Source organism: Ptychodera flava, chromosome 7 (genome assembly GCF_041260155.1).
Source record: "Ptychodera flava strain L36383 chromosome 7, AS_Pfla_20210202, whole genome shotgun sequence".
NCBI lineage: Eukaryota > Metazoa > Hemichordata > Enteropneusta > Ptychoderidae > Ptychodera > Ptychodera flava.
This window is the reverse complement of record NC_091934.1, coordinates 18,251,727-18,276,085: the sequence shown is the minus strand read 5'-3', so window position 1 is coordinate 18,276,085 and position 24,359 is coordinate 18,251,727. Positions and strand designations below refer to the sequence as shown.

At 44.2% G+C, this 24,359-nt stretch overlaps 4 protein-coding genes across 4 annotated transcripts; all 4 read right to left on the bottom strand.

Annotated features, from left to right (window-relative positions):
* Positions 1-327: 327 nt before the first annotated feature.
* On the bottom strand, positions 328-4,325 carry LOC139136141 (uncharacterized). Its single transcript, XM_070703904.1, has 3 exons — positions 4,100-4,325; positions 2,501-2,625; positions 328-609 (listed from the first exon to the last, which is right to left on the bottom strand). The coding sequence occupies exons 1-3, from the start codon at positions 4,177-4,179 to the stop codon at positions 500-502; spliced, it is 315 nt and encodes a 104-aa protein (XP_070560005.1). The 5' UTR covers positions 4,180-4,325; the 3' UTR covers positions 328-499.
* Positions 4,326-12,665: 8,340 nt separating this feature from the next.
* On the bottom strand, positions 12,666-14,111 carry LOC139136351 (uncharacterized). The gene has a single exon (XM_070704076.1). The coding sequence runs from the start codon at positions 14,109-14,111 to the stop codon at positions 12,666-12,668; it is 1,446 nt and encodes a 481-aa protein (XP_070560177.1).
* Positions 14,112-19,206: 5,095 nt separating this feature from the next.
* On the bottom strand, positions 19,207-19,977 carry LOC139136350 (uncharacterized). The gene has a single exon (XM_070704075.1). It carries the CDS (start codon positions 19,975-19,977, stop codon positions 19,207-19,209), a length of 771 nt encoding a protein of 256 aa, XP_070560176.1.
* Positions 19,978-20,155: 178 nt separating this feature from the next.
* Positions 20,156-20,584, bottom strand: LOC139136349 (uncharacterized). The gene has a single exon (XM_070704073.1). It carries the CDS (start codon positions 20,582-20,584, stop codon positions 20,156-20,158), a length of 429 nt encoding a protein of 142 aa, XP_070560174.1.
* Between the last annotated feature and the right edge of the window lie 3,775 nt (positions 20,585-24,359).

Here is a 24,359-nt window from a genome sequence, read left to right as displayed (position 1 = left end):
AACATGCCCTTTTAATTCTAAAGAGATTTGGTAAGCCTTTGTACTCTGCTTCGATAGGGATGAGAGTGGTGTAGATATAATGATAGGTGAAATTGCGCCACTTGTAGTAGGATTTTGGTCGCAATGCCTGACCTGTAGGCTTCGCTCAAGTCGGTGATTTTTTTTCAAACAAAAACTATCTGAAATTTTGTCAGCGAAGGTCAGTTTTCCTAGCGATCGAACGCGAGTCTGCGCAGTAGTGAGTTGGTTTTTGCCGGATGCAACTCTCCTATATCGCGTCAACCCCTCTCATCGCCTTCACTCCACTCACACATTTCATATGAAAACTTCACACAAACCACCGCATTTATTTCACTCAAATATTCACAAATCACAGTATTGAACCAGGTCTACCTCCCCTGCAACAAGAAAGTCCAAAAACCGTATGAATGAATCTCATTGAGCCATAATTCCTTGGACACGCATTCATAGTAGCTCTGTATATTCAGTGAAAGTCCAGCTAAACTTGAGCTTTACAGCACCTTTCTGTTAAAATACATACCATGGTCATTCCGTCGAATGTACCAAAGCTTTCAATGTTGATGTGACAGCTGACATTTACCGGTGGACCTAGCCAAATAAAACATAAATACGACAGCGTCATTGTAAAGATTTACTAAAATTTACCTTTTGTCGAGGTTCAAGAAGATGAGGGTAGGAACTGAATGATGGGAGTTGGAAGCCCAGAAATTTTGTAGAGTCAACAGAATGTTTTGTAAAGTGACTCTGGGCAGTGCAAACAATAATCGAGACTTTAATGTTTCTCTGAACCGTCGACTCAATTGGCCCAAATTATGATCAGTCTCTGAACCGTGGACTCAATAGGCCTAGTTTATAGTAAGCTACACAGAACGGAAAGGTGGCGAAACAAAGAAAGTTAACTCATTTTGCTGGCCATATCACCACACTTTCTAAGTCGAGTCGCACGCATCTTGAATAACATCATGATGATGTTTAACAGCTTTTATAAAAAATGGAGTTTAATAGTATAATTACTGAACTTTAAAAACAAAAACAGACATCTTTACGTTTAATGAGTGACTGATATATGCCCCTTTTTTGAATATATAACTATCTTACATCAATTTGAATGGACAGAACCTTCCATAGATAATGAGTTATGTGCTTCCATACTGAGTTTAGCCTCCACATAAAGGTAATACTCGTATCTACATGTTATAATTATTTACTCTTGTTTGCAAGACGGCCTAGCTAGGTCCCTTCCTTTCAGGCTCCGGAAAGAAGTAGCGATTATGTAAATTGCATGAGGTCGAGAAGTTAGTATATTTTTAATCGGAGGGGCCGTTTGAAACTTTTGTGAAACAGATCCTTCTCAAGTTTGCGGCTGTTTCGCTCAAGAAAACAATTCCAGCTAAAACAGGGGAATTGCCAACAACGACTCAAACTCTCGTTTTCACTCATTCATTTATGTAACAATAGTAAAGGACATGAGTTCCAAAACACAATTGCCCATCTTGATTTTGTACTCTGATACAATTTACCAGTGCCATTTTTACCCTCTCCCACAGAGTACTGAAATTCAAATTTTGGGATATTGAAGAGACCGCCAGTCAACTGTATCAATATCTGAAGTATTGTTGATAAATAATTAGAACTGTACTTTTCCCGATTTTTCCTTGTGCTCTGATCAGCAGCTACAGTAGATTACTATGGGCAGGATATAAGTACTTCAAATGACGGCAGTGAAAATGTTGTAAAAAGTTCTTATATCAGAATCAGACGAGCATGTGAACACACACAAAAAATTGCTTTTTGCAGTGTCTGTGTGTACAAACTTACAGAATCACTTTTTCTGCACGCCCGTTTGCTGACCCTACGGAGAGCATATCTAGTAGTCGCCATGACGTCACGCCTAGATTATATAATACTCATCGCAAGACCAAAACACGATGGGCTGCACACTTTTGTGGCTCTGAATCCTTAATGTCTTCCTATTCAAACTTCTGTGCCACTATAATCGCGAAATAACCGCTGTCGAATAGTATGTGCTCATTGGTTAACTTTTCACACGGTTAAGCAATTTTTTAGGAATGTCTTAGCAAAATTAACCTCTGAACCTTCATTTTCGTTATTGCTGTCAGGCTATTGTAGAAATATGGCGTTTTGCTCGGAAATATAATGAAATAGGCGCACTTTATGTGTGCTAGCTAGCATTACTCCTACTCCTACGAAATGACCAACATTTGATTTTTTTTTTCAAATTATCGATGCGTTTAATTTTATACATAATTATCACTTATAGAGAAAATTAATATTCCTGTCGAAAATACTGAGTATTTTGTACCTCCTATCAGAGTTTCTGCGCCAAAGTCTCTTCAAAGGAGCATGCATTTTCATTAAAGTTTTGATTCTGCTTTCGGGCAGATACCTGTACGAACCCTTCTCACGCATGCAACGAGGAAAGAACGGAAGATTTATCGGCGCAAAAAAAAATACTTACCGCCGGCGTCCGGTCTGACGTCGTAGAGATTAATGCCGTCTCGTTCAAATAACTCGCGTACAAATACTCTGAATTTCAGTTGGTCTGATAACGCCGTTTCATTACGACTGCTACCCGTGTCGTCACTGCAGGATAAACAAAAGTCATCGAAACTTTTAGGAAAGCTATGGAATGCCCTAGTTTTATTTCAAAAATCACACTGTCTCCAACTTGAACTATACACCCAACTGAGAGTGAGTGAGTTTTTTTTACCAGACACTGCGATGATTTAACTACAATGCTGTTATGCAACACTATCAACAGACGAAAAGACATATCACACATGATCTTCATATATACACTGCAACTATTAACTTTCCATGAAGTTATGTTTGCTGACCGATAACTGTGCACTAGAATTACTAATTGTAGCATTAATTGAAAAATCCATATGTTCTAAACAATAGCGAGTGCCCGTTAGAGCAAACGACGCTTTTGTCTTGTTTACTACAAGAAATAATATGTTCGTCCTCAAAAATTGCTAATTACCCGCAAATTTATGATGTTGTGCTAATAAATAACACCGTCATTTTACTGCAGGTAGGTTTAATCAAGTCAGACTTGGATGTGAGCTTCACATGTAACGCTATCTAGGTTTGGACTTCGTCATTTATGCATTTTGGGATGGCATATTATCGATGCATACACTATGGATTACGGTGCGCTCACAAACAAGAAGATTGAAACGCTTTCATAGAAATGACAAAAAAATCCTCAAGTTTACTAGTGACGGTATATTTCCTATTCCCATCTTCAATACCTTATAAAGGTATGCACAAGTCAGCGATTGAGTGCCAATAAATTCCCAAAAAATGGTGTATAGACAGGTGTTTAATTTAATCGACTCGTGTATCTTCACTTTTTAAAGGGAGGTTTGATTGCTTTGAAAAGGGCCAGCCAACAGTTACGTTCGCGTACAAAACTTGTCAAAGACGTGTTCTTCGAGGGCAAACGCCCAATATTTCCAATTTCAAGTTCTTCCAGTGCTGAGTAGGGGAAGTGCATTTCTCATTGGCTGGAGAAGAAATATTTCGATCGTATCTGAGGGCAGTTGGGAACAGCCACATTGCCCCTAAGTCTGTTTAAATTCCTAGAATGGTATATTTACACAGCTAACATTTTTCGCCGCAATTTCTCGAAATTGGTGGTCTGCTACCCCTCTTTCATGACTGTTATTATTCGATACATTAGATTTTGAGTCACAATATGCTATACGCAAGCAGCTGATGGATGTTCACTACTCTGTTTTAGGACACACGAACCTGACCAGCAAAATTGTGTATGTCGACTCACGTAGCGATAAACGTTCTGTTTTGTACGAAAAACTTCAAATTATTGTTTTACGAAGAGTGATTTTACAGGTAGGCATCATTGCATTTCGGAGAATTTTTGTCCGAAAGATTTCTACCGTAAGAACGAGTCTTCAGATTGAAACGGACGCCATGGTCAAGATACCAAATATCAGTTTTATCCAATGGCCTTTTGTATCCGCGACATAATACAGACTTATGAATATTTCCTAGCCTATTTCCTAGCAAATATACTGAAAGGAACACCTACCTGAGAGATGAAGATGCTTGGACAGCGACGAGAACAATCATGGCGATCAGGAATGAAGTGTGCTGAATTATCAACTCCATAACTTGACTCAGTGATGACAAGTTAGTGTCCGAAAGGCAACACAACACTCAGATATGTTACGGTTAATCGACCAGACGGAGGAGACGAAGAAGGATTCTATATGCAAATAACAAATCAGCAAACCTATTTATGACTCGATTGCCCAAGGAATGCAACATGACGTTGACAAATATGTTATTAGCATACGAGTCATTATTAAACATGAACTGTCCAGAATCGCCGCCAGTGTAACGCTGTACTTTACAGGATGGATATAAATCATATTCGATGTCATTGACCGGAACTTTTTTCCAGTACGAATAGGACGGACTAATCTGTCGCGATCGGAACTGTGAACACTGAACTGCACTCAACAGTGTCATTTTCTGTTGAAAGCTACAAAATAAGGATGCAATAAACTTATTGGTATGTCTAACGACATTTCGAGTGACAAAAGTTTAGCCTTTCCCAACAACTTTCGGTGTGTCCGTGCCCGACCGACCTTATCCCCACGGCCTACAGGCAGAGAAGCAGTATCCGATGCGCGCTATCTGTCGACTGATGAACAGAGTACAATCAACCGATACGACTGAGGCAGCCCTCGGTAATTACAGGGGGTGGACAAGGGGAATGGAGAGGGTCACTTTTTAGAAAACTGTTCAAGGGGGAGGGTCACTTTTTATATACCAATCCGGGGGGGGGGGTCACTTTTAACAGAAGTTGATTTCACAGCCTAACCTTCAATTGTCCATGTGATATTTCCTGAATAGGAAATCACCGATTGTATGGCTGTAAGTCACCTTAGCGTTTATTGTCGTCAATTATCCGAAATTATGAGATTAAGGAAAAGAGACTGAGATTTGAGACTGCATAGCGGAGGAGGTGTTACAAAGTAGCTGTTTGTTGCTGATGGGTGTAGCTACTCAACACATGTATCACTTCATCCCGAGCCATTTCACAGGCGGTGTCTTTCCGAACAACTTTAAACCACGCTTCTGACGTCACACTATTGTTCTATGCGGTACTTATTTTAACGAACTACCTGGTCCTGACAGAACCGCCAGGCGATTCTGACAGAACCACCAGGCGATTCTGACAGAATCCTCAACACCTGGTAGTAATTAGCTCAATTGAGACACAAAACAGGTTAACATTTGCATATTTATTGTACTTGACTTCTTTCAGTCTAATCTTTATTTTACGAAATACACATCAATTTATTTCATAATGTTAACATTTATATGAATTCCTGGGATTCCTGGTACTGCATCAATATTTTCATTTTTTCTGGTTCAGCCGAATTCGTAAAACCACCTCCAAGTTTGATCTTCTTGGTGTTTTGCTGATCATCTCTTCCTGCAAAATAAGGCAAATTGTACCTGTTAGTCCCGCTAAATAGAGTCGCCTCTGAACAATTGCAAAATTATGGAGCATTTTTTGAGATATTTTAAAACTGTCTGTATATGCTGCCTGGTAATTACATTTGACGCGCCTTGATGAAAGTATACGTCATTTTAACAGAGCTGAAAATGTTTTGAATATATATCACTTGAAAACCGCATCTTACGGATGCATGTTGCAAGCACACGCATGCCATTTGAAAAAGTATGTACCTTGCACGATGTTGCTTACATATTCTTTCTGTACGTCAGCTGTCCTTTTGTAGTTCCTTACGGCTAGACTTCTATGGCCAGTTTTCTCTCGGATCAGTTGCTCGTCGACACCACTTGCATACAATCTTGTCGCAGCTGTGGCACGTAGAGAGTGGTTAGACCGAAATCCCTCGAATCCTGCCTCCGCACACTCTGCCTTCTTGCAACAACGGTGTTGAGTTGGTTGTGCCCGATTATCCTCGATGAACACCATACATCATTCGTTTGATTTTTCAAGGGGTACAGATAGAAAGCGTCATCTGGTCTATCAGGAGAACTGCAAATGTGAATGAGACACCGTTAACAATACATGTCAATGGTGAAGGACGTCTTGTTCATTATGTGTACACAAAAATGCACATCTATGTGCTGGTGACAGAACGAAAAAAACTGCACTTACCATTTAGAATTGCAGAATTCGAAATACGCGACAACACATCGACTTGGGTCGTCAGTATTTTCGTACGCCCGGGTTGTTTTCGGCTTAATATGACGGCTTTTCAAGCCACTCTGATTACACTTGCTTACATCTTCTACATATTCCAAATAACGGCGACCACTACTATACACACTTTTAAAGATATTTGTGATTTGTCCATCTAATGTTTCGATGTTCCTGGCCTCCCCTCAACGCAAAGTTCAGTCCAATTAAATATACCATAGAATCCACTAGCTGCAAATTGTAGCTCTACGGTGAGGCGGTCGGTGAGTTTTGGTTTTTGCGACATCGCTCACCAGTAGAGCTACAATGCCGAAGGCCCTGTAGCATACAAAATAGGCGCGCCACACATGGTGCGGCATTTTCATGTAAAATCCCACATATTTACTGCATTTGGTCGTACCGATTTATCACTACTGAAGACTAAACACTATACTACACTAACCTTGTCGTCTATGGCGTTTGGTATTAGCACAGACACGTCGATCGCGTTCCATAAACATTGAGCGTGTTTCTGGGAGCCGCCATTACCGGAAGTTGGTAATGGCGCTCCAAGAAATGTTTTTGGAACGCGATCGACGTATTTGAACAAATACCAAACCCCATACACGACAAGGTTAGTGTAGTATAGTGTTTAATCTTCAGTAATGATAAATCAGTATGACCAAATGCGGTAAATATATGGGATTTTACATCAAAAGCCATGCCATGTGCAGCGTGCTTATTTTGTATGCTTCAGGGCCTTCGGCATTGTAGCTCTACTGGTGAGCGCAAGTCGCAAAAACCAAAACTCACCGACCGCCTCACCGTAGAGCTACAATATTGCAGCTAAGAATCCACGAGTCTCTGACCATTTTGTTTTCCTAGTATATCTTTTTCCCAAAGAATTTTTTCTTCATCCAGTGTTATAATTTGCGCTTTTTTTTTTACTAAACCTATCCCGGCCTTATTCCTTAGTTTTGCGACAACTCTTTCTCTTTCTGGCCTTTGTGTCGTGAGTCGGGTTCGTACAGGGCTTTACACAGTGAGTATATCTTAACAGGAAAGTGGTAGCTGGCCTGAGTAATACTACACTGCTTAGAGGCCCCGTAAGGGATTCTGACTTATGGTACCTGCCGGCGAAGTTCTGCTGGGGTTAACGGCCCAACCCAGGCCAATAAAACACTGGGAGTCGTGTATTACAGCTCTCTGCCATTCGGCTTATATTCTTTAATGGTTAAATACAGCATTCAACAGGAACTACACAGCAACAGCTCACTGGAACTAAAGCAACAGCTTTACTGCTAAACTCTCTGCTCTCTAAACTCTCTGCTTACTTTACTCAGGATCGTACGTAGCTCCACTCAGCAGGGAATGAATGTCTGGAATGCCAAGTATGCCCACTGGAACTATTGACAGCTACGGAGTACTGGAACGAACTGTCTGTTAAGACAGTCTGGCAAGGCTACAGCAGCAACACCAGAGTTTACGGTGATACTCTGGGAACAGGAACGAGCAGCACACAGCCATTAACCAAGTCCTTAACTGGACTTACCCCTCTGCTCTGCTTAACAGGAACCGGGTCTCAGTGGGGTTGGCTGTCGGCACACTGGCCGCTGGATCAATGCTGAAGCCCCTCGAGGCTAAGTCAGCAGCTGCTCAGGATATCTGCAAGCCTTGCCGCCGAGACGTCTGAGATGTCTCGTACTCATACAGCAACTCCGTTCTATCAGCAACTCCGTCTATCTGCTTACAAAACTCTAAGTCCAGAGCTTAGAGATCTCTGCTACTACTGCTGGGCATAACAGCATCCTTCCCCTTTGCGTGGAGTAGCGCCCGATGCTAACTCAACAAAATCACACAAAACACTGGCTTAAGTATGACTTCTCCGCCAATCAGAAGCTACTTTTGCACACGAACAAAGCCTTAAGCCAATGACATACAATATCTTGCTCATTATGATTGCCTAATCTGTATATTAATATCCCTACTTAATATCATCTTAATACTAATACTGCCACGTTGGCAAAAACAACTGTCAGAAGAAGTGATAAATTACTACACACTCTAAGACAAAGAGACGCATTGGAATGCAGTCCAGTCATGTCATCGGATATGTCTACTGACCTCTTAAGTGCATGTACCAAGGACAGTGCGCTACTCGATACTATAATTAAACGTAAACAACAATTAAAAAGACACTTAACTAATTAAGAAACCATTACAAAGACGTTTACACATCCAGAAACGTCACATTACCCCCTCCTTTGAGTTCCATAACTCCCGTTGGAACTTTCACTCGTTGGGCAATACATCAATGAAACATGTCCGCTAAAATTTCAAAGTCATTCTACTCAGTATCAAATACATTCACTACATATAGTATCAAAGTTAAACGTAATACAAAAAAAAAAACTCAAACACTCAAAAGTCTTAAATGTCCAGTAAATACGGTCCAATAAGAGTTCAAAATAAAACAAAACAAAACAATTGTCCGAAAACACAATGTTCAACACGGAATACACGATCGTGACTCTTCCAGGCTCACACACAAAAGCCCATCACGATAAATATCGACGAATCCCTCTCAGCTGGGAAAGTTCACGCGAGGTCAAAATGTTCAACGTACAACTGTTCACGGCAAAAAGTTTCTAAATGAAGTCAAACGGCGATTACCTACTTCTATGCCAGGGTTGAAAATCTAATACTTTACTTGGTAGAAGGAGCCGGTGAATCCCTCGAGTTATGGTTTGGTCGACGCAGATGAAAAGTGCGTTGTACAATCACTTCTTGTACTTCAGTCACTCTTTCTACCAGGTCCGGAGTCAGCTGCAGTAGACTCTCTTTCGGGGAAGTGAATCTACTACCGGCAACTGAGGCCGCGTCAGGCATTTCTGTATCGCCATTACATGTCCTCGGATCGGGGCCACTCGTCTCCATGGAGATCAGCTTATACTCTCGTCTCTGCTCTGCACTGCCAAACACTGCCTTGTCCTCAGATGACCTCTCTCCGCAACAAGTTGTCGAGCACACTGTATCAGACTCACCCCCACACCCAGGTCTCTCAACTTCAGCCTGGGATTTCCTGGGGTGACTTTTACACCGCTGGTCTGTCCACTGGAGTGTATTTCCATCTCAGCCTCCATAGCTTTGCTGTCCCTCACCACTGCCGTCTTTGATTTCACAGCTCTGCTATCTACGTCAGACTGCTTGCTACCGTTCAACACTCCACTCCGCCCAGCATTACCCACTGTGTGCCTCGGCTGCCTGTTGCCATGGGCACGCCTATGATGCACATCCAGGCCTCTCCGACTCGCCCATTGAGTCCCCTGGTCACACTCAGTGCATCTCTTATGGCGTCCACCCTCTCTCCGGTCTCGTTTACAGATCGACTCATGCTTTCTCAATTTTCTACAGTCACGAAAACACAGGCCACATTGCCTACATGAGAACCGAGGTTTGGGCATGTTGTCAGCTCAGCAACATCAACTTGAATAAAAACTGTCGTCCACACGCTCGTTCAACCATGACTTCAGATGGCAGGAAGTCAAGTATCAGATGAAACATCCCTGTCATTGCCATGGCGACATCTACCAGAATCAGAATTCTGGCCAGCTGGTTCTTTTTGTCACACATGACAACACTGTCATAGGTATACTTTAAGTGCACTATCTATCATCAAACAATTAAAGTCTACTCACAGAAGTTCAAAGTCTGTCATCAGTTCATCATCAATCTGGTTAGTTGGTTTGTTTGTGTCCTATTTCACTGTAGTAACTTCTGGGGTGAAATAAGGTCACAGCTGGGTGTCAGTCCGGTTTAGTCGGAGGCATAGTACCAGTCGCCATAGCGATCAGGCGCCTTCCTGTTTCTCCTCGTTGCATACTGATGGATTTCTTTCTCAGTATGATCAGGGTCAAAGTCGATGTTTACATCTGTGTCCTCTGCCTGGTAAAGGTCATCTAGGGACATACTACCAGGGAATGTTTCAGTGTCACCAAGATGGCTGTCTTTTGGCATTGTATTGTCTATCAGCTCAGGTGAGGCAGATTTCTCGCCCTCAGGTTGTCTCTGGTCCTGCTGACGCCAATCAACTGCTTGCGTCCCCTCATAGGGTTTTAGTCGGTCGTAATGCACTACCTTTGGTTTTGAGTGCTGACTCCGCTGAATACGGAAAGTGACGTCAGAAAGTTTGTCAATAATCAGGAACGGTCCTTCCCATCGATTTGCTGTTAATTTCTTGGATTTTCCTCTCTTGCAGGTTTCAGCACGCAGCCATACAAATTGACCAGCTGTCAATTCACTTCCATGCTGCCCCGGTTCATAATGTCGTTTCTGGGCAATTGCACTTTTCTGCAATGCAATTCTAGCTCTGCGATGTGCTGATTGTAATTTCTCTCTCAGCTGCAAGGCATAATCAGTACGCTCGGTCGAGTCGGTCGGTAGAGGTTCGACCATCAAGTCCACAGGTAAATCTACCTGTCTGCCCAGCATCATCATATTCGGTGTCTCGCCAGTACTCTCCTGGGGTGAACTTCTGTATGCCATCATAGCATAAGGTATCACCTCATCCCAGTTCGATTGATCAGGATCCACTAGTACTGACACAGTCTGGGCTAGGGTTTTCATGTATCGTTCAATGAAGCCGTCAGACTTTGGATTGTATGGCGTCGTTCTCGTCTTGTCAACGCCCAAAAGTCGACATACCTCAGCTATTACTGCAGACTCAAAATTTCTGCCTTGATCAGAGTGGAGTTTGTCTGGGCACTCCAAAACGGCTTACAAACTCATCGGTGAGTTTTGCTGCAACAGTTGTGGCTTCCTGGTTTGGGATAGCATAGGCTTCTACCCACTTTGTAAAATAGTCACCTATGACTAGTGCCCATTTGTTTCCACGTTCAGTCTCTGGAAATGGACCTATGATGTCAAAGGCCACTCTCTCCATCGGCACGCCAACAATATATTGTTGTAATGGTGCACGCCGTGTCTTACTTGGTGCTTTTCGTGCAGCACAAACATCACACTGTCGTATCATGGATTTGATATCGGCTGTCAGACCGTACCAATAATACCGCTGCTTTATTTTCTCCTTGGTTTTGAACACGCCAAAGTGGGCGGCGGTCTTTGAGGAGTGTAACTCTGCAAACACTTCTTGCCGGAGTGTTGATGGCAAAAGTAGCTGCCATTCACAGGTGTTTCCATCGACAGACTCATATCTGCGATACAGCACTCCATTTCTCAGTTCAAGCTGCTTCCATTGGCCCCAATATGCTTTGGTTGCCAATGATTGTGGTGATATTTTCTTCCAATCTGGTGGGTCTGCACTCAGCTCTTTGTGTTTAATGATCGGGCCAATATCAGGATCGTCAAGCTGTAATTGACGTAATTGTGTTGTTGTCCATTCTGGAACTAGACTGATTGCTCTTTCTGCTACCACCGGTGTGCTGGTGTGACCGGGTAAGTCTCTGTCCTGAGAACTGGCATTCTCAGGGTCAACGACCTGTGCAACTGAGGATGGTGCAACAGGTGGTTGTAGTTTTTCTACAGAGATGCTGCTCTCCTCTGTTTGTGTAGCAATGGTACACTGTGTCTCTGTCTGCGTTGATACACTGGCAGTAACTGCTCCCACAGTGTAATTGTCTGGTCCCTGTTGATCTGTGTGTGACTGTCCACATTGTCTGCATGGCCTCCGGGACAGGCTATCAGCATTTTGATGTTTTCTGCCGGGTCGGTGGATGACTTTAAAGTCATACTCACTGAGTACTTCTAGCCATCGTGCTAGCTGCCCCTCTGGATCTTTGAAGTTAAGCAGCCAGCGTAATGAACTATGGTCAGTACGCAAGGTGAACGGCTGCCCATACAGGTATGGACGGAAATACTTCATAAAGTGAACTGCTGCTAACAGCTCCCTCCTCGTCACACAGTAATTTCGTTCAGGTTTACTTAGACTTCGGCTGGCATAAGCAATAACCCGCTCTTCTCCGTCCTGTATTTGAGACAGGACTCCACCTATAGCGTATAGGCTCGCATCTGTGTCCAGGATCAGTGGTGCACCTGGTATCGGGTATGCCAGGACAGGTGAGTTAACAAGTCTGCTTTTCAGCGTCTCAAATGCTGTGTCGCATTCATCGTCCCACAGGAAAGGCCGGTTCTTTTCGGTGAGTTGTACCATTGGTCTGGCGATAGCTGCAAAATTCTGCACAAATCGTCGGTAGTAAGACGCCAGGCCAAGAAAACTCCGCACCTCATGGACATTTTTAGGGGTCGGCCAGTTCTGCACTGCATCGGTCTTATCTGGGCTGGTCTCGACTCCTTCTGCGGAAAATCTGTGCCCAATGTAGTCTACCTATTTCTGGAGCAAACTGCACTTGCTCGGTTTCAATTTCAGGCCAGATTCCCTGATACGTGTAAATACTATTTCTAGTCCCTCCAACATCTAGTTAATGGAATTGGCGAACACTACTATATCATCAAGATACAATAGGAGGATTTCCCATTGTAATCCTGATAATACAGACTCCATCAGTCTCTGGAAAGTGGCTGGGGCATTGCATAAACCAAATGGCATGACTTTCCATTGGTATAGCCCACTCCAGGTGGTGAATGCAGACTTCTCCTGTGCATCACCGTCCAGCTCAACTTGCCAGTAACCGCTTGTTAGATCTAATGTGCTAAACCACTTAGCACCAGCAAGCGCATTTATACTGTCTTCAATTCTGGGTATGGCATATGCGTCTTTCACCGTTATATCGTTAAGGTGGCGATAGTCGACGCAGAAACGTGTGCTGCCGTCTCGTTTCTTGACTAAAACGACCGGCGCTGCCCAAGGACTATTGGACTTTTCGATCACATCTTTCTCCAACATGTCGTGTACGAGACGTTTGGTCTCCTCCCGCGACCATGGCGATTGTCGGCGGGGCTGCTGACGGATGGGTTGGTGGTTACCGGTCTCAATGTGATGTTTAGTCAGACTGGTGCGTCCAAAGTCCAGCTTGTCTTTCGAGAAAATATCCTCCCATTTCGATAGAAACTGGGCAATTTTCTCTCCGCATTCTGTGCCAAGTTCATTGACACTCTCCTCCCATAAAGCCTGCAGGTGGTCAGGTACAGGTGTGGTCAGTTTACCTGTCTCAGGTTGACTGGTCTCAACAGGTCGTTGGTGGGGCGTGACCTCACTGTCCACACCACTAGCAAGTGCTATGGTGGTCCCCTTCTGCATTATGTGGGTCGTTTCGCCTACATTCATAACACGCACAGGAACAGTGTTATTGGTGACATCAACAAGTACGCGTCCTACCAGGACACCTTCGGCTGACAGTGGATTGCGCTTGGTCGGTTCAACCAAGGCCATGGGGTTCACGCCGATAGGTCGGGACAGATGTCCAGGTATGACCATCTCATGTCCAGCTTTAACAGCCATAGTCTCTGCTACCACAACTCGAGCGCACAGGTGTCTACCTGTACGGTCAAGTAGGGGTACATTCCCCTCATGGAAACCCATAGTTAGACTATGTGTTCTGATCTCAGCAGGTGCAGCCAGGATGTAGTCATTGCCAAGTATTACTCCCTCACTGATCTCCGCCACAACAACTCTAATTGTTGTTTTATTCGGCCCAACTTTGATCTGGAAGTCGGCCTCTCCATGCACAGGTAAAGGTGTTTTCCCATCAGCCTGCAACGCCCTGATCGTAGGTGGCAACAGGGCAGGTTTCTGTGCAGCTGGTATCGAGTTGTAGACATCAGGAGAGAGGAGGGTCAACTCCGATCCGGTGTCCACAAACGAACAAGCAGCTACACCATGGATTTCAGCAAGAACGTAAAACTGCGGCCTTCTTTTCTTTACTTTCACATCATTCAACTGCAACACATGCTGGGCTTCCATGTCAGGTTTCTTGTCATTCTCTATTTTGTCGTCGCTGGTTGGGACCGGTTGTCTGTTGTCGACCGAGCGTCGGTCCCCACACTCGGTCCTTGCGTGTTTCCCGAGGTTTCAGCCTTTGGGCAGTTGCGCTTTATATGGCCTACTTCCCCACACCCGAAACACTTTATCGGTCCTTTCTTCTTTTGTCGCTCAGCTTTATCTCTTTTCATCTCCTCTTTGATCGCATTGACAGCTGCCATGAGTTCAGTGAACTCTGACTGGGTTGGCAAGCTGGTGTGTTGATCATAGGAGTCTGCAATCTCTACTGCATCATCGTACAGGTCATCATCGATGCCAACCTGTCTGATATGTTGGCGTCGTTTCATTCGTCCAGCTTCAGAATGCAGGAACGACTCAGTATGAATAGCAATTCGTATTGCTGCATCGAGTGTTCTGGGCCGCTGTCTGAATAAGTCTGCACGAATTTCTGCATCAGGGATTGCATCGGAAAAATACTGCCTAGCCAACTTGTCAATGGCTATCGGGTCAAGTTCAGGATAAGCTTGCTCAGTCAAATCTAGGATAGCTTGTCCTAGATCTGCAAGCGTCTCATCTTTCATCCGCTTTCTGCATTTCAGCTGGGTTAAACGTAACTCAGCTTTGCCCAAAGAACCAAAGCGTGCTTCCAATATGGCCACTAATTCATCATACTGCATCTCCTCAGGTAAGCCATAAATAGGGGAAGCATGTTCTGGGCACGGCCTCTCAGGGAAGCAGCCAGAAATGACCCTTTTCCACTGCATTTCATCTGTTAATTGCTGCACAGTGGGTAAAGTGACAATAGTAGTCACGCCAGGAACTGCGGCCATCATATTTGTCAGGCATCACAGCCGGCTTTTCCAGCCTGGCTCCCCTTACTGGATTCTGGGGAATCCTATCTTGTCGACTTCCCCTTCCCCCAGGCAGGTAAGGTCCTCTATATTGACTGCTCTCTCCCTGACCTGGGCTATTTTGTCGCCCCATCACTGAATCAAGACGGGCATTCAGTCTGGCAAAGGAGGACATGTAGCTATCTGCATTTCCAGCAGGAAAAGCGCCCTCTCTGTAGCTACCTTCATAGGCTCCTTTGTTTTCATACAGCTCAGCCAGGGTCTCCCTGGTGACCCCCTCCTAAGATTCGGTAATCTTAGATAGTCACTGCTTTCCTTCGGTCTAGCCCCAGACATATAGTGATTTCTGCCCTCAAGTGCGCCCTCTCTGTTCTGTCTCAGGAAACTGCTTTCCGGTCGGTATGGAGACTGCATTCCATACTCATTCTCGCTTTGTAGCCGGTTTCCTACATTTAACCATGGCCGCACATTAGGGGTGCTTGTGCCTAGAGCACTGCCTGAAAAACTGCTGCCAGGGAAACGATAGTCAGGGCCTTTTATTTCTCCCCTTTCTGTAGTTTCTCTGCTCATTCTGCCCCCAGTCGCACCAAAAGCTAACGTGTCATATCCACTTTCGCCTACCACAGCCTTCCACTGTGCTGTGGTTTCCCCTGTGATCTGACGTTCTGCTAATGGACTGTTGACCTTGCCCTGGGGCCGGTCCTGTTCACCTCCAGTGAACGTAATGACCTCCTCAGTTTTATCAGACTGCTCAATTTCAACTGCCGTAGCCATCACTCATATGTCTGCATGTGACCTCAGTTAACCCTTTCTTTTGTCTGCATCAATTTCTTTTTCACCCAGTGTTACTCTGTACCATTTATTCGCCTAAGTCAGAATATCATCCCACTCCGCTGCCACCAATGCGACAACTCTTTCTCTTTCTGGCCTTTGTGTCGTGAGTCGGGTTCGTACAGGGCTTTACACAGTGAGTATATCTTAACAGGAAAGTGGTAGCTGGCCTGAGTAATACTACACTGCTTAGAGGCCCCGTAAGGGATTCTGACTTAATGGTACCTGCCGGCGAAGTTCTGCTGGGGTTAACGGCCCAACCCAGGCCAATAAAACACTGGGAGTCGTGTATTACAGCTCTCTGCCATTCGGCTTATATTCTTTAATGGTTAAATACAGCATTCAACAGGAACTACACAGCAACAGCTCACTGGAACTAAAGCAACAGCTTTACTGCTAAACTCTCTGCTCTCTAAACTCTCTGCTTACTTTACTCAGGATCGTACGTAGCTCCACTCAGCAGGGAATGAATGTCTGGAATGCCAAGTATGCCCACTGGAACTATTGACAGCTACGGAGTACTGGAACGAACTGTCTGTTAAGACAGTCTGGCAAGGCTACAGCAGCAACACCAGAGTTTACGGTGATACTCTGGGAACAGGAACGAGCAGCACACAGCCATTAACCAAGTCCTTAACTGGACTTACCCCTCTGCTCTGCTTAACAGGAACCGGGTCTCAGTGGGGTTGGCTGTCGGCACACTGGCCGCTGGATCAATGCTGAAGCCCCTCGAGGCTAAGTCAGCAGCTGCTCAGGATATCTGCAAGCCTTGCCGCCGAGACGTCTGAGATGTCTCGTACTCATACAGCAACTCCGTTCTATCAGCAACTCCGTCTATCTGCTTACAAAACTCTAAGTCCAGAGCTTAGAGATCTCTGCTACTACTGCTGGGCATAACAGCATCCTTCCCCTTTGCGTGGAGTAGCGCCCGATGCTAACTCAACAAAATCACACAAAACACTGGCTTAAGTATGACTTCTCCGCCAATCAGAAGCTACTTTTGCACACGAACAAAGCCTTAAGCCAATGACATACAATATCTTGCTCATTATGATTGCCTAATCTGTATATTAATATCCCTACTTAATATCATCTTAATACTAATACTGCCACGTTGGCAAAACAACTGTCAGAAGAAGTGATAAATTACTACACACTCTAAGACAAAGAGACGCATTGGAATGCAGTCCAGTCATGTCACCGGATATGTCTACTGACCTCTTAAGTGCATGTACCAAGGACAGTACTCTACTCGATACTATAATTAAACGTAAACACAATTAAAAAGACACTTAACTAATTAAGAAACCATTACAAAGACGTTTACACATCCAGAAACGTCACAGTTTCATGACGGCATCTAAGCTACCTTGCAATTCTCTGAAGATATCTTTCAATAAGCTCACAACACGACCATTGTCGTGCAGATGCTTTTTGAGACTGCAAATTATTTCAAGCAAGGTGTTTGCGGGATAGTCGGTACCATCCGTTTTCTTTACTTCATGTACGAAACGAGAAGCGTGTAATTCAACTCGTCATTGGTCATTTCGAGTAACTGAGGCCCAATTACACTGAGACCCGAAATTCCATTTTTACTACAATAATCATTCCTCATATTTCTCCAAGTTTCGAATGTATTGTAAGCCCAAGTCATCTTTCTTCTTGTATTTGGGGGTATATTACTTTTTATCAAATTTGCTATCTCCTCGTCGCTTTTGATATCACCTAGTCGTTTGCCGTCACTTACATTTTTCTGCTGTCCTACCACTGGAAATTTTGCCAGAAATTCTTCAGCGTCAAACTCAAATTCGCTACAGCTAGCATTGTCTGAGGAAGCTTCTCGGACCTCATTTTGTGTGATAAAGATTGAGTCGCTATCGCTGTCACTTGCCATATTTCACGGTCAGACACTCGTGGCGAGACTGAAATTAATTTGGTGCTTCTGTGTATTTTATATCACATTAGCAATTCAAATCAGTGCAATTTACCTCATCAGCCAATGAAACGCTGAATGTTTCCAATACACTGGTGGTGACCAGGTGAGAAGTTCGACCAGGTGGACAAGTTAATATGTAAATTATCATCGATTTTCGTATTCAAAATTTCACGCGAACAGTTACTGTGGTTTGAATGAAAAGTGACCGCGTGGTTTAAGTCAGATAACCACCGCCCCCTACGGTCTCGGCGATTCTATTTCCGAAACTCCTCGGTGTTGGTGGTTATCTATTACTTATTTTATCCTGCACTACTCGGCGGTATTGGCTAATGTGCAGCATCTGGGAAGCTGTCATCATATTGGTTGGCTGAATCTTATCATTATCGTTGAATTATACACAATGGACTTCTTAAGTTACAGTGAATAGGGAAAATCGACCAATCAGATATAACCTTCCGAACCAGCTGCACAGCAGCAGGGCGGTATTTCCAAAGTTCCAAAATGAATTCCGATATGCAGCCGACCGAACAGTGTTTGCACGACTGAAGAATACGTCGAACCCCAAACAGTTCATGTTTTTTTTTCGATTAGCAAAACTTCTTTGTGACGTGGATACATCGTCTTGTTGCAATGTCAAGTCATCCATTGTTTTGTTGAAAAAGTCTACTTTGGTCTTTGAAACTAATTCCAGAGAGAAAGAAGTCACAATGTTTGATCGGTGACAGCGTTAAGGTTCATTCTTGACAGCAGAATAAAACTTGCAAGCAGTAGGGGACGAAAATGCTTCGCGATCGGATGAAGTGGTTTAAAGACAAAGCGGCCATGAATGTGGGGGAGGTGTGTGTACACCTAACAGTTCTCTCGCTTTCCCCAAGAAGCGGGTTCACAAGGAAACTGAGACACGCAGAGACAGACTTTTCATACACTCAAAGTCGTGAGTTTTATTCGTATAACTAACGTACATGCGCCGCCTAATCATGTGACAGCAAACTGGCGGGAAACTCAGTTACTATGGAAACGCACACCAAATGGTTACAGTGTTGCAATTTCTCTCTAACACTTTGCTTTCCGACATCCTCCGGGGCGCCAAATGAACTATTGAATGTTCAACTGTGAAAACTACTAAGTCCGATAGCAGTAATAACTGATATAGAAACAGTAAACTCAATGAAACAACGAACACTTCAATCAAGTGTCACTTGTGAAACGAATCTCGCGATACTTTGTAACATTTTGGAAGTATCAAAGTTTGAAAGTCAATGATTTGTAAGTCTCTAATCTGAACACGAAATCCAACAAACAAGTCAAATTTTTTAAACTTTCAACAAACTCCAATAAACATTATTAACACTAGAGTGATAGTTTCACTGTGTCTTTACTCATTGATCAGACAGACTCTGTGTCCATTGCTTAATGTTTTCGCGAGCCTTAACTGCGGATTTCCGCGTAGAGCGTCCTTTCACATTGGGTACATCAATGTCCTGCAAGTCTGTTCTGTATTGTCCTCCACAACATCGGCTGATGTCCTATCTGATTTGCAGCTTAACTCCAGTGGGTATAGCTTAGATATAGGGCGTGTTGTGTTACCTTGCTTCGTTCTGATTGTCGCGGAACGTACGAGTCCATCATGCCCGTATTTTAGCTCTTCCACCACAGCAAGGTTCCAATTCAGTCTGTGTTTGTCATCGCTATGTACAATCACCACGTCGCCAGTCTTTATGGCGTTTCCGGCTTTCCCTTTCACATAGTGACGTTCATGGAGGGCAGGTAAGTACTCCGTATACCATCGACGCCAAAAGTGGTTCTTCAGTTTTGCAAGATGTCTTGCGCGGTTTTCCAGATCGCTTCGACATTCTGTGGTATTCACTGTGAATGTAGGGTCGGTGATTTCACTGTCATCGGTCAGCTCAAGTGGAAGCGTGTTTATGTTACGACCGTAGAGTAACAGTGATGGAGTCAGTGGTACATCATCTCCGACGTAAGTCAGTGGGCGCTCGTTGAGCATAGTTTCCACTTCAGCAACCACAGTAGTAAGTTCATCTAGGGTTATCCGTGCGCGTCCTAGAACTTTCTTTATGGCTGTTTTCGTAAGTCCGATTAACCTCTCCCAGAACCCACCGAACCATGGGACTCTCTTTGGAATGAACAGCCATTCTACTCGATTGTTGATCATGTGACGTCGTACCTGTCTGGACTCTATTATCTTGCGTATTTCATCAGCTGCTGACATATACGTGGATGCATTGTCTGAAACGATCTTGCTCGGTAATGAATGACGGGCTGAGAAACGTCTGAACGCATTCAGAAATGTTTTCGTAGACAGATCAGTCACAACTTCCAAATGTACGGCACGTGTTGAGGCACATGTGAATAGGCAGATGTACACTTTATCTTCAGAATTTCTTGCTTCAGAATTTCTTGTAGGAGAAATGACATGTAGCGCTCCAGCCTCCTGTGAAATCTATGCCGGTCACTGTGAAGGGCGGAGCGTCGCTAACTCGGTACGACTGGAGAGGTGGTGTTATCGGCATTCTGTATGGCTTCCCTGCTATTTTTCGGCACGTGACGCATTTCCGAAGTACAGCTTTCACACTTTCACGTATGCGGGGAATCCAGTAACGTTGTCGAATATTTGTCACGGTTGCCTGCATTCCTGAGTGAAGTACTCTGATGTGAGCCTGTTGTATGACAAGTCTTGTGAATGCGTGGTTTCTGGGTAGTAGTATGGGAAATTTCGTCTCCTCGTTGATCGGTGCGTTATGGAGCCTTCCACCCAGACGAAGTATACCATCTCTGTCTATGAACAACCGTAACTGTCTCACCAGGGTTTCTCTCATGGTCCAATTCCTTGACGTACATTTCGGCTTGAATTCCTGTGATCCATAGGGCTTCTGCGTCTCTGATATCTTGCACTGAAATGTTAGGGTTCCCCATGGGAGTCTTGCTTCCTCTCAGTTTTGAAGTAAACTTCAGTACGTATGCGGTGACATGAAGCAGTTTTCGCAGGGAGCTGTAGCGGTGGCATCAATCAGTTTGTGGATACCGAATTCCACGGTCTTGTCAGCTGGGCTTGTGGTTGACATGCAGGGCTTGTCTGGTTGATTGATTGCTTCATGTTGCAGTAGCACTTTGCTATCGAAGATGTCGCAGATCGGCCAATCGCCATCACTTAACCAATGTGGTCCCTTCCACCATAGGTTTGAGTTTCTCAGTTCACTGGCTGTGATTCCTCTCGTGAGTAAGTCGGCCGGGTTATCCTTTGTGGGGTAGTATTTTACTTCGAAATCATGCTTTTTGATTTCGTTGACTCTATTTTGTACGAAGACTGGTAGCTTCTTGTTTCCCACAATCCAATGGACAACTGCTTGGTTGTCGATCCATACTGTTGTCTTTGTGAGGGAAAGTGTACCATGCAGAGCATTTGTCACATGGTTTGCGAGTCTGGTTGCTATGACAACACCCATCAGTTCTAAGCATGGCAGTGAGATATCCTTCACTGGGGCTTTACACGACTCTTGGCCATAACAAGCGACGTGAGTTTACCATGCTTTACGTACACCGCAGCACCATAAGCACTCTGACTGGCATCGGAAAACACATGAAGTTCACATTCCTTTTCTTGTGTTAACTCTTTGATGTACTGGCGGTTGATCTGTATGTCTAGGGCATCTTTGAGGTTGCTCCTAATTTTGTGCCATTCCTGCTCTAAATGTTCAGGTATTTCTTCGTCCCATCCTCGTTTTTGTTGCCACAGTTCTTGGATGAGCTTCTTTGCACTCACATGGACTGGCGAAAGGTATCCGAATGGGTCAAAGATACTTGATGTGGTGCGTACTATCTCTCGTTTTGTGGTAGGGCTGTCCTCATCGAAGTTTTTCTGCATGTTAACTTATCCGACTGTGTTATCCATTTCATACCAAGAGTACTGACTTCACCCTTCGATTCTGCTATTTCGTCATTCTTCGCAACTTCATTCAGTTTCTCGTCATTTGATACCCATGATCGTAGTCGAAAGCCACCACTGGACATGACAGAGTTTGCTTCTTCGTAGTATGTCATTGTGTCCTTTGTATTAACAGCACCGCTAACGATATTGTCCACGTACACGTTCTTTTCGATATCTGATGTGACGTGCGATGGGTTTTCTTCAAGGTGTGTTTTCACAACAGAGTTCAAGATGAATGGTGAACACACTGCACCAAACAGCACCACATTGAAACGGCATGTTTCAAAGTGACTCTCTGGATTGTCAGGATCTGAAATCCACTGGAAATTGGTATAGTCACGATCTTCATCGGCCAGCTGCACATGAAGAAATGCCTTCTCAATATCACTCGTAAATCCTACGTTGTGTACTCGGAAACGTAACAGTATAGCGCTCAGATCATTCAACAAGTGCGGACCTGTCTCTAAACAATCGTTGAGGCTTGGTTGTTCTGATGATTTCTGGCAGCTACAATCATACACAATACGGATAGGTGTAGTTTCAGAATCCTTCCTGACTGCATGGTGTGGTAAGTAATGGCCCTTTGACCGGTCTGCATTATCCATCTTGCTGATAAATCCCTTGGCTACTTGATGCATGATGATGTCATCATATTTATGTCTGAGTTCTGGTTCTTGTCTGCGTACCATTGATCGGGTTCTCAAATTGGCAATCTCGAAATTAGTGGGTAGTGGTGGATGGTCTTCACGCCAGGGCAAACTTGCGATGTATTGACCTTCTGATGACCTTTCAAAATGTGTTTCACAATATTTTTCAAACCAACCGTTGTTGGTGATATCCGCGTTGTAGTTCTTTTTGATGCCTAAAGTCTCTAAGTCCCAGTATTGCGACATTATCTCTTGGTCTGTCTGTCATGACATGCAGTATTGTTGTAGATGAGCTTGTACTCACAGCACTCTCCATGTTCGTTGGTCCTGAAAGCAGATATCAAAATTTGGACGACATGGCTGTTGGTCCAGGACCTCTACGAATATCATCTCCAACTACTGTCCAATAGTAGTCGCCCAAATGAGAATGTCAATTTCTGCCGCTTCACTACCAAGACGTTGAGCAATGTTGAGTTCCTTTAAATGTGGAAGATTCAGCACTGATCTTGTTAAATGGGTTCTCATGGGAGTTGAAATTCTTGGTTTTATGAGCACTTTAACTGATATGTTAGGTCCGGTGACCGTTTCAAGATGAACAGTTGTGTTGTTCATGGCACGAATACCATTCGAAGTTGAGCCAAAGGGCGCCAAGTTGATTTTCTCAGTCCCTTGCATCTGTAATTTGAGTACCCTTAGCGCAGTCATCGGTAATGAACGATCGCTGTGAACCCTCGTCGAGTAAGACATTGACCTTGATGCGATTATTTCCATTCACAGCAGTAGTGACAGCAGTCTTCAACAAGACTGGTCCACACGGATGTTTCTGGTCTCCAAGTGCAAGTTTACTGTGTACCGTAACAGTTTCACTTTCTGGTTTCTTTGCAATGTGATCTGCGCCATTACAGAGGGCAGTATGGTGTTTTCGGCTGCACTTCCTACATCTGAACTTGGATTTACAGGCTGCAGCTTTGTGTGTTCCAAAACAGTTGAAACATAACAAATCTCTTTTGACAATTTCCATTCGTTTGACAGGGTCAGTTACAACCGCACAAACTGTAGGCGAGTGTGATGCTTTGCAGAATACACAGGGGCGACTCTTTAAGCTTGTAGCCTTTTGCTGCGAAGGCGAACGATGATTGTTTTTTACGAGAAAGGCCGCCGTTGGCTGGGGGTCTGTGACGTCAGTTGTTTGTCCCGATGAGGTACCAGCTTCGGCTGCGTGAATTTCCTTCAAAATGGCAGTACGCAGATCCTGAAGACGCCACTCTTTATCACCATGCTCCCGTGTAATCAGTGTTCGAATTCTCCCTGGAATTTTGTCGATATTACAGGCACTAGCAAATCTCCGTATGAGTCCTGTACTTTGCCGAGTGACTCTAAGCCCCGTATGTAGCTTTCTAAAGTGTCGTAAAACTGCCTCAGGTCTTCTACTTTATCCCTCGGTTGTCGAATTTCCCAGAGGGCACGCATATATGCACTGACTAACTTGTGTGTTTGACCGAAACGTGCACGGAGTAAGTCCATGGCCTTCTCATAATTGTCATTGGTCAAAGCTAAGGGAGCCGTCAGTTACTTCAGCCTGGGGGGGGCGGTGGATTCAGGGGGGGGGTCACCCCTGTTTTTGACTTTGGTGATAGGGGGGGTCACCATGTTTTTGAAATGCCCAATAGGGGGGTCAGTGTGTTTTTGAATTTTGACACAGGCTCATCATTGCCTAAAATGCTAGTGTCAGCCACAAATTTCATCATTCAGTTGTATTTTTCGGCGCGCCCTTCGGGCGCGTAACTTTAATAATCAGTCATATTTTTCAGCACGCCCAACTTTAACATATCAAGCATACATACATCAGAGATATCTGTATGTTCAATATTTTTCAGCGTGCTCTTCAAGCTCATTACTTTAATATATCAGACATTTTTAGCATGCCCTTCAGGTGCATGACTTTAATATACAAGGCATATATATCAGAGATATCAGGATGTTTCATATTTTTCGGCGCGTCCTTCGGGCGCCATACTT